The sequence below is a fragment of the Tupaia chinensis genome, unplaced genomic scaffold, assembly GCF_000334495.1.
Source record: "Tupaia chinensis unplaced genomic scaffold, TupChi_1.0 Scaffold143705_1, whole genome shotgun sequence".
Classification (NCBI taxonomy): domain Eukaryota; kingdom Metazoa; phylum Chordata; class Mammalia; order Scandentia; family Tupaiidae; genus Tupaia; species Tupaia belangeri.
This window is the reverse complement of record NW_006203553.1, coordinates 30,965-40,822: the sequence shown is the minus strand read 5'-3', so window position 1 is coordinate 40,822 and position 9,858 is coordinate 30,965. Positions and strand designations below refer to the sequence as shown.

The 9,858-nt window shown below is 51.9% G+C and overlaps 1 protein-coding gene across 7 annotated transcripts in view; it reads left to right on the top strand.

Moving 5' to 3' along the window:
* The window catches only part of IDO2 (indoleamine 2,3-dioxygenase 2), a 48,105-nt gene that overhangs the window by 19,305 nt on the left and 18,942 nt on the right, over positions 1 to 9,858 (top strand). For 3 of the 7 annotated variants that reach the window (XM_014582647.2, XM_014582646.2, XM_014582649.2), the window contains exons 3-7: positions 1,107 to 1,292; positions 2,400 to 2,518; positions 4,461 to 4,475; positions 5,994 to 6,093; positions 7,329 to 7,446. In XM_014582647.2, the coding sequence (XP_014438133.1) occupies positions 1,107 to 1,292; positions 2,400 to 2,518; positions 4,461 to 4,475; positions 5,994 to 6,093; positions 7,329 to 7,446 (538 nt within the window). The remainder of the gene's footprint in view (positions 1 to 1,106; positions 1,293 to 2,399; positions 2,519 to 4,460; positions 4,476 to 5,993; positions 6,094 to 7,328; positions 7,447 to 9,858) is intronic. The other 4 variants (XM_006164730.3, XM_006164731.3, XM_027766813.1 and 1 more) reach the window with 3 other exon arrangements.

Below are 9,858 nucleotides of genomic sequence, written 5' to 3'. Positions count from 1 at the left end.
TTGCCGGGCGCCGGGTGCCCGGTCCGGGGCCGCGCAGCCACAGATCGGCGGCCACTCCGCGTGCCTGGAGCTTACCCCGGTGCCAAAGCATCCCCTGGCAGCCGGCAAGATCGAAATCAGGCTGCGTCTAGGGCAGGGCAGGGACTTGGGAAGGAGAGATGGGGTCCTACCTGGAAGCTGCGGCGCGGGGGCCGCGGACGGCGGCCTGGCAAAGCGAGAAACTGCTCCTTAGTCCCGGCAGGGCTATCCCTGGAAACGCGCCGCTGTGTCCTGTGTTGCTTTCCGCCGTGACACCACCTTTAAAGGTCACAGCGACGCTGCCTGTGTCCCTATTTTGACAAGGAGGACAGGCGTTTGGGGTGCAGTGTAGGCAGAACCAGCCCCTGCCGGTGGTGGTCCAACCGGGGCCCAGCTACGTGTGGCCCGGCTCAGCTGCCTCGCCAGGAGGTTTGGTGGAATTCCTCCCTTCAGCAGGCCTGGTCTCGCCCAGGTGTTCAGCGGAGAACGTAGCGCCCACAGCCCGGGGCTATTTGGGGGTCACGTGACGCGCACCTGCTTCGGTGAAACAGGGCGGTGAGCGCTGCCTCGGGAGGCGCCTGTGAAGGCCATTATCTGAGCCTTGGGTTAATTAGTCTGCAACACCCACCAAGCAGTAGCTTCCAAGATAGAGCCTGGTCTGACACAGCTATGGGGACAATTTGGGGGCTCTGGTGGGCGGCCAGGGGCATCCTGGGCAGTAGGACATGGACCACCTCTTATACCTCTGCGTCCTGGGACCTGGGGATCCACAGGTGAGCCTGAGGGCTCTTGTCCCTTCATGGAAACATAACTGGTTTGTAGTCAGCCCTGATGGCACACAGGTAGCCCACGCTCTGCCAGCTGAGGCTCTGGGGAGTCCCTGGGCTCATGTCCCCAGCGCTGCCTGTGCCCTTGCAGTAAACACAGGTGCGCAGCTGGGACGATGGCAGCAGGAAAACCCTGTTGGGGATGCCCTTCTCTCTCATCCTGTCTCTCTCTCATGGAAGAAATAATACACTTGGAAGGAAGGAAGAGAAAGAGAGAGGGAAAGAAAAAGTTGACCAGTTTTCTTACAAAGGACCTTTCAGATCGCAGCTGCCCTCACCGCCTCCCCACTGTTTCAACTCAGCCTCTGTGGACTTCTTCTTGACCAGATGCCCCTCCTGGACTGCCAGCTCCTGAAGGGTTACAGGGAGCAGCGCCTGGCCCGCTTGGTGCTGAGCTTCATTGCCATGGGGTACGTGTGGCAGGAAGGAGAGACACAGCCTAGAGAGGTAAGGGGCAGACCTGCAGGCCCCGCCATGGCCAAGGGCCCGTGCTGCCCACTGCATGTCTTCCTGGAGAATGGCTGCTTCCTTGCTCTCTCTATGGGCCATGGGGGTCCATAAATGAAGCCCCCCCCTTTACTTGGGAGCTAATTTTCTTTTTAACTGGTACTCCTCTCTCCCTTTCATTGCTTTTAATCACTTTCTCTGACACCTTCTTCCGAGAATGCTAAAGAGCTGCCTTGGAAAGCAGGTCTGGAAAACTCCCTGGAGGGTGCAGCGCATGCTACTCCCTTCTGTGCATGGCGGTGCTCTGGAGCTTTTCCACCCCTACACGTGCCTGCATAGACACCGAGAAGCGTGTGCCACTCCGTGTCCGAGGTCAGACAGCCCATTGGTGGGAGCAAGGCCAGTGTCCCATCTGCTGTCACAACTGGAGCCTTCTTTTCCCCAGGGAACACTGTCTTTTTATTTATTTATTTATTTATTTTTTCAGTATTCTTTCTATGTGGCCACCTGGCCGATCACTAGTCGGTCTCACTAATTCATCTAGACTTCTGCCTCTCTGCCTAAGTCCTTGAGAATTGCAACCTGAGCCTTGAGACCTGAGGACCCCCAGGGCCACTCTCACCACGTAGATTACTATTCTTTCTCGTGTCTTGTGTGTGTCTTGCTCAGAAATCAGGGAGCTGGCCTTGTTCTTGAACGCCGTGGTTAGTGAGCAGCGGTGCCATGTCTTGGCCTGGTCGACCCTGCCCTTGGCTCTCAGGCAAACACGCGAGGCTGAGGAAAGGAAAGCAGAGCGCCACTTCGGCCTCCACGTGTGTCCTTCTAGCTCGTTTTTAAACCGTCTGAGGTTGAGGAGTTTGAAATCTAGGCACAAGACAGACCATCCTCATTTCCTCACGCCCCATCCCCGGCCCGTCAGCCCCACAAAACATTAACCTAAATTGAGGGCAGGGTGGAGAGGGGAATGGGGAGGAATTCCCCAGCCCTAAGCTGTGTCCTGTAGTTCCAGGCAGCATGGGGCTCCTCCCAGGATTACTGGAATGAGAGACAACCTCCACTGTTTCCCAGACTCCTTCCTGAATGTGCTAATTGCTTGACTTCTGACAGGTTCTGCCAAGGAATCTTGCCATGCCCTTCGTGGAGGTCTCCAGGATGTTGGGGCTCCCTCCCATCCTGGTCCACTCAGACATGGTGCTGACGAACTGGACTAAGAAGAACCCACAAGGGTAAGGAAGGCAGAAACTTCGGGCTTTCCCCAGCCTGCGGCTATGACTTCAGTTGTCCACACTGGAAAGGCCCGGGCTTTTTCACCTATTGTTAGTGGTGGGTTTTTTGTTTTAGCTGATTTACTTTCTTATTTTATTAGACAGTGAGAGAGAGAGAGAGACAGACAGGCATCCCCAAGAGGGTCTTCGCACTGCAGTCAGCCCCCAGCTTCAGTCAGCCCTGGATCCCAGACACATGCCCACACATCTGGCATACCTGGGGCCATGAACCTGGGACCTCGCCATGTGGGTCCAGCTGTGTTACTGCCGTTCTAACCTCTGAATTTGATCAATAAAGCCATCTGCTCCACCAGCAGACTGGGAATAGACACATTTGTCAGTAGAAGAAATAGCATGCGTTTTTAACAAGAAATCCAAAAAATGAGATGGGAGAGATTTCATGTTAAACCCCCCTTTGAACCTCATTTCCACAGCCAAACGCATTTCCAACTGTAGATGGGAGAGAGTACTTGCTTCTCTGACTGATCAAAACACTGCAAGAGACACTGAGGGTGGGTGTGAGGAAGAATTTCTTTTTTCTTTTTTTTTTTCTTTAAGAGAGATTTTATTTTATTATTATTATTATTTTTTTTTTGAGAGGGTTTTGCTATAGGGCGCATGCACTCACTGGAAAGACAGAGAGACGGAGAAATGGAAACTGAGAACTCACCCCCCCAGGGTGATGGCCATGCTGCAATCCCTTCTCCTCCATTCTCCTCTTGGGGTTTTGGACATGCACACACACGTGCCCAGCATGAGTCTCAAGCTGCCAGGCCTGGAGTTCAAACTGTAGCTGGCCATGTGGGAGTTCAGCGATATAACCATTATGCCATCTGTGGGTCCCTGAGGAAGAATTTCCGTAGCAGAGGAGTTGTGGGTAACTACAGGATTGCCCAAGGAGATGATGGAAATCTACTTTAAAGGAGTGAGCTCAGTTTTAGCTCCTAGGACTAATTCACGTATTCCTTGCATGAAATAAGACTGAGCCATTTTCTGTCTCTCTGAGGACCTGCAAGCCCTGGTATTTTATGTTTTCTGCAAGCATTAATTATGGCCTTTGATCGATTCTGCTTTATTAATGAAATCAATGGCCATTAGAGATGCTGAATCTGGCCCAGAATTTGGATGGGAAGAAGTAGTAAATATATTATCAGATTATCCAGCTGAGGCATTGAGCGAGCTAAATTTATGACTGAAAGAGAAGGACCTAAAGGAAAGTTGAAGAGAAGGAATGGCCGGGCTGGGATCACAAAGCCAAAGCTACAGCAGAAAGCTGGTCTCCTGGTCAGTGACAGGGCAGGGCTGGTTTAACTCCAGAGGTGCAGACAACGGTCTTGGCTCTCTCCGGTTATTCTGAGTAATTATCTTTGGAGTCTTAATACTCCTAGGACAGAGCCAAGTGCCATGAAGAAATGAAGGGAACGCGAGCAAAGTGTCCCCAAAGCAGCAGAACAGAGAGACAAGGTGGCACATGACAGACACCGAAGAGCCACCCACGCAATGGGCACGTGGGCATTTCAGAGATGTGACGTCCATGCAGGATTTGAAGAGCGTGGCGAGGGGCAGGGCTCCATCAACAGCGAGCCGCACAGGTGACTAGGGGTAGAATAGCTGCAACGAAAATACGGGCTCATGGTATTACAGAGAGGAGTGAAAGGACTTGTCAGGACGGACACAGGCCAGACTTTCTGGGCTGACGTGTGAGGTCTGGCTACTCTGTCACACAGTGGCCTGTAGCCTAGTCACAACCCGAGAGCTCTAAAGCGTGTGTGGGTGTGTGCACACCTGCACCTGCATTGCCCACGAGTGCATGCGTAACCTGGAAGGTGTATCTGATTACAAGCTGAATTATTCTTTTATTTCCTTTTTCTGCTTTTGGTGGCCAATAATGCAATTCGACTAGACCCCTGGAAATCGGGTAAGTTTTAGAAAGCCCGTCCTCACTTTGGGATCTGTGCTAACCATAAAAGCTTATGATACAACAAACATGTAAGCACACACAGTTATATCTCTAGAGAGTATCAACTATATAGCAATGTATGTAAAAGGGACCAGCAGGTGGTGTGGTGGCTGAAGCGCTGGACTCTCACATAGCAGACCGCGGTTTGAGTCCCGGACCCAGTGGCTTACTTTCTCAATTTCCTTCTCTCTCTCTGGTGAGTACACATGCTCTATAGCAAAATTTAAAATAAATAAATAAATAAATAAATAAAATTAAATAAATAATTTTTTAAAAAGAAAAAGAAATGCATTAAAAAAAAGACCAGAAAGAAATGAGCCACGAATTCACCATCTGAAAGGCACCAGTGGTTGCCTCTGCCTTCTATGGGTTGGATTGGGGAATTTTCTCTACACATATTTTCCTATTTGTGCATAAGTGAATGAGTAAAGTGCAGCACACGCACACACACACACACACACACACACACACACACAGCCACTAAGTTTCTGTGACCCTTTGAAGTTTAGTGACCTGAAAACATTTCTCCTCTCATTGTGACGTCTACAGAAGGCCAGACTGGACAGGCGTTGCGCTGCAGACAAGTCCCTGTGGAACTGGTGCTTGTGGACAGGTCTGGTCCAGGCACCACTGGGCTTCACGCTCCCTGCAGAGCAAAGACAGGTTTTAGGCCAGAGTTGCCTGCTCCAGCACGAAGCCTGAGGTCCCAGCTGGGTTCACAGCCAGCTCCTGCTCAGGAGAGGGGCGGGTGGGGGTCCACACCACTTCCTGAGCTCATGCTCCTCTGCTGGGACAGTGGTGCTCCTGCCCTCCTTTGATTTGTTTTGTTTTCAGCCTTTCTCGTGTTTAGAATCATGGTGGCAAAGTGATCTCTAGAGTTAAGTTTTTAGATTTTGCAGACTGGGACCTACTTTGGGGATATTCCAGTCCATTACGCCACCTGCTGGTCCCATTTAAATGACCATGGGTTGTTTAAAACGCTCCCTGGTTCCTTTTGTATTTACAGCATTCAGTTCAAACAAACAAACAAATGGAAACCTCTTTGGACAAGCTGTTTTGCTTTCCTGAGCCCTAGTTTGTTGCCTATAAAAGGGAACGTGGAATGAGCTGCTGCCTGAAGTCACCCTCCCCGCAGACCCTGTGGCTTCTGACAGGAATGAAGTGGTGGACCATAGAACTGGCCTGGTGAAGAAACAGCTGTGCCTTTTGCCAAGAACTGCCCACCCGTGTTCTGTCTGACTTTTCCACCGAGGGTGGTCTAGGGTCATCAGGACTGGTCCAGACTTTGAGGGTGAACCTGACCTTGAACTGGTCTGCTCTTGCCCCGTGCTGAGTGTTGCTGAAGGCCGCTGTCTTCCAGGAGAAGAACGTTGTTCCCCGACCCCCTTGCAGTTCTCTAACTCAGCGGGGACCAGTGGGCACCGAGCACTCCCAGTAATCCTCCGTGTCCCTAACTGTGCCTGTCTCCTTCTCGAGGAACCTGGAGACCATCATCGCCTTTCCTGGCGGGGAGAGCCTGCGTGGTTTTATACTAGTGACGGCTTTGGTGGAGAAGGCCGCAGTGCCTGGCATTAAGGTAGCTTCTCTCTTCACAGCGGTTTTCTCTCTTAACTTAGGAATCAGTCTGAGCTTGAATGCCCACCTGGGCCCTTTCCCTGCATGGGTTTCTCAGTGCGACGAACAGTCTGCAGCTTAGTCTGCGTCTGGGGAAGAGACCGGAGCTCTGACCAACGATCAGCTCCTCTCTCATCTCCTGGAAAGTTTGGGATGGACTAGACACCTGTTCAAGACACAGCCACTGTTCTTGGGAAGTCAGACCAGCGAAGCTGATGGGGTCCCGATCCCAGCAGACACTCACGATCCGAGGGAGGAAGGCGATCAATGTGGGGAAATACGGGGAAATGCAGAGTTTTATGAAGACTGCTGACACTTAATCCAGACGCCAAGGGTCAGCAACGCTCCCCCAGGCCAAGTTTAACCTGAGTGTTGAGTATACAAAGGAGAGGAAGGGAACCGGCAAGCTGGCAGAAGAAACTGCTAGCAAAGGCTGAGAGGGAAATGCAATGAGAAGCATTCAGAGCTGGAAGGCAGGCATCAGTTGGAGGATCTAGCCCCAGGGGCTGCAAACATGAATTCCTTCAGTGGTCAGAGGCCAGAGATCCAGGTACAAGGGGAAAGGCAGTGGAGTGGCCTGGGACCTGCCTTGTCTAAAGTTACTTGGGTTCAGTGTGTCCCTTTCCTCACCACCGTCCTGGTGAGTGTCTGCTGAGTACCTCGGCCCCCCGAGGGCACGCCAGTCCTGGCCTGATCATGACAGACCGTCTTCCACTCTCAAAAGCTGAGCCATATGGTGGCTCTCTCACCCCTGCGTCTCATCCATTGGGAGACACAGCATAAATTACCGGCTTCCAACTGCTGGATGAGGTAGTGAGGGCCCAAGGCCGTGGCAGAGGGCGCTATGGAGCTAGGGTTTCTCCAGAACCTGTGTCATTTTATGTGACGCGGAGCTGTGGAGTGAGGACGCCTTGGCCTTGGCTGGAGATGCAGACGTAGAGTGGTCACAGTGTATGATCAGTTCTGAAGCCAAAGGAGCCAAACGAGCTCAGGCTCTTGAGAGGTGCAAGAAATGGCAGCCAATGGAAAGATCCAGAAAAACCTAACCAGGGGTCTGTCTGGGAGGTGTCCAGAGAGACCTCAGCCTCCAGCAGAGGCCAGAGCAAACCCAGGTGAGGCCGCTCTCTCCAGGGGGTGGCAAACAGTCTCTCAGGCAGAGGGTTCCCTGCCTTACTGAGAAGTGTCCCTCCCCCGCAGGCCGTGGTGCAGGCGGTGAACGCCATCTTGCAGCCCAGCCAGGACGCGCTGCTCCAAGCCCTGCAGGACCTGAGCCTCTCCATTCAGGACATGACCAGAGCCTTAGGACAGATGCACGGTAGGCAGTCGGCTGCTGACTCTCCAGAGGGTCCCCGCGGTGGAGGCGAGAGAACCCGGAGCTTGGGCACATTCTGAATAGGGATGCTGCATTCTCCCACGAGGTGGCGCTGGTGCATTATCTTTGCTTTAAGCAAAACTCTTGCAGTTCATGCCGTCAGAGGGTGAGTTCTCAGCGGGCCGAGGTATTCATGGTGGTGTCCTTTGTATTCTCTCGTGCTGAGAGATGCTTCCTCTCTTTGGTTTCCAGATATTTCTTGCCCATGTCGAGATCTGGCCTGAAACTTGGGAGAGGGGATGGGGCACCCAGGAGTCTCAGTCGTGTTAGGCTAGAGCAGGGCAGAATCGCCGTGGAGTTCCTGTTCACAGTGGCCAATGCCTTTTTTTTCCCTAGTTGGTCATTCTGATTTCTAACCCGACATGTCATATTTTAATTTTTATTTATAGGTTTTGGTTACAAGTCTGTGGGTTTCAGAGTATTTCACCTTTGGAGAAGGTGATATAAGCATCTAAATTTTTCATTGATATAAAACACTAAACATTTTTAAAACCCTTCTGAAATATAATTATAAAAAGTAAAATATTCTTAATTCTTCTGGTCTTTCCTCTCAGTTGATTTTTGAGACGACTGAGTTGGCTTTGGGCCTCATCCGGTGGCAGGCCCGTTTTGTGTTCTGTGGCGAAGGCAGGCGTGAGTCGTCACAGGCGTGGCCAGCTGGGTGGCCCACCCTTCCTGGATCGATCACATCTCATTCTAGTACTACAATCGGTCTCCAGTACCTGGGAGGTTCTTCAACTTCTTCTATTGGAGGAATCTAAACAATGAACCTGGTGTGTGTTTAAGCAGGGGCGGGAGAGGGGTATGATCCACTTATGAGAGAGTAGCAGAGCCTAAGTATCAGTTTCCCTGAATCCCACGTCACTAAAAGAGAGTCTGGGAACAGAATGTGTTTACAGGAAACTATCTCCGTGACTGTTAAGTCCACTGCCTCGTAATCACATTAGTGGTCAGTGTGGACAGGCCGTGTTAACTTAATGAGATGATGGTTAACTTTGCCAAGACGCCCAGCGCTTATCACTCGGGATATCGAGGCACCTGGAGACTGAATGCAGGCGTCTCCATATCCTGTGTGTGAGCACAAATGAGGAGTTTGGGAAGGTCGTGAGAGGCCCTCCACCATGCCGCAGTGCTTGCTGCAGTGAGGTGACCGCCTGTCACAGCTTCCCTGGTGCTAATTTTCTGTCACTGTGGAGGCCCAGATCAACCCCCCACCCACCCACCCTGTGCCCTCCTGGTCATCCTGTGGCAGGCCTGGGGTCCAGAGATAGCCACTCTATCCTCAGTCTTCAGGTCTAACCACTGAGGTTCCAAGCTGTGCGGAGCAAGTAAGCCAGCCCCGCCTTGGCCTGTGCGGATACCTGACCGGCAGAATATGGTGGTTGGTTTATGCCACTAAGTTGAGCCCTTTATTTTGAAGGCATAAAAAGAGGTTATACAAAAGTAGTTGCACAGGGCCAGCTGGTGGTGGTGTGGTTAAGGTGGCTGGAAACCACATGGCTGACTGCGTGGTTCAAATCCAGGCCCCAGTGGCTTGAGAAACACACAGGCATGTGCGGGTGCATGAGCACAATCTCGAAAGGAGAAATGGAAGAGAGGGGATTGTGGCATGACTGTCCCGCATGGCGGAAGGGGGTGCTTTCTCACGTTTCCTCTCTTTCCTGGCCATCTCTCTCCAGCAAGTGCATGTGTGCTCTAGCTGCATGTATGTGTGTATAAATACACACACACACTTACCCACATACATACATACATATACACATATACCTATATCTGTACAGCACGAAGTAGAAGCTGCAGGGTTTATGAAATCACGCATATTGTCTAGTCATCTCTGGTTTACAGCTGTTGACTCAGCATGATGAACAGTGCTTGGCTGGCCTTCTTCCCCTGCTTCCATTGCCCCAACAGAACTTAAACAATGGCTTCTTTCAGGGCCCAGCGTCAGCAAGGCTCTGTGCTCTACTCCCTGCATCAGTGCCTCCTTTCCAGGCGCACGGGCCTCTTCTTGCCTGGGGCAGGGCAGAACACGCCTTTGGGGGCTGCTGTTGCCATTTTGGAGAAGGACCACAGTCCTGAGTCACTGGGCCTTTGCCCAGTGTTTCATATTTACGGGTGCTCTCTGCTGACCGGAAAATAGAGCCGGGCTCCTCGTTTTCCTAACCTGACTCCTCAGGAGACATCGGCCAGCCCGTCTCTACCACCCATGGTGGCCAGCATCGCATCTCTACAGCGTCGGGGTCTCCCTTTTCTCCATCCCGCCTCTTCTAGTGGGGCTTGTTGAAAAGGTTAGACCTTCGCGCTTTATCCTTCATCCTCTTACTCTGGCTCCGTTTTCCATCGCTTTGTCTCTCC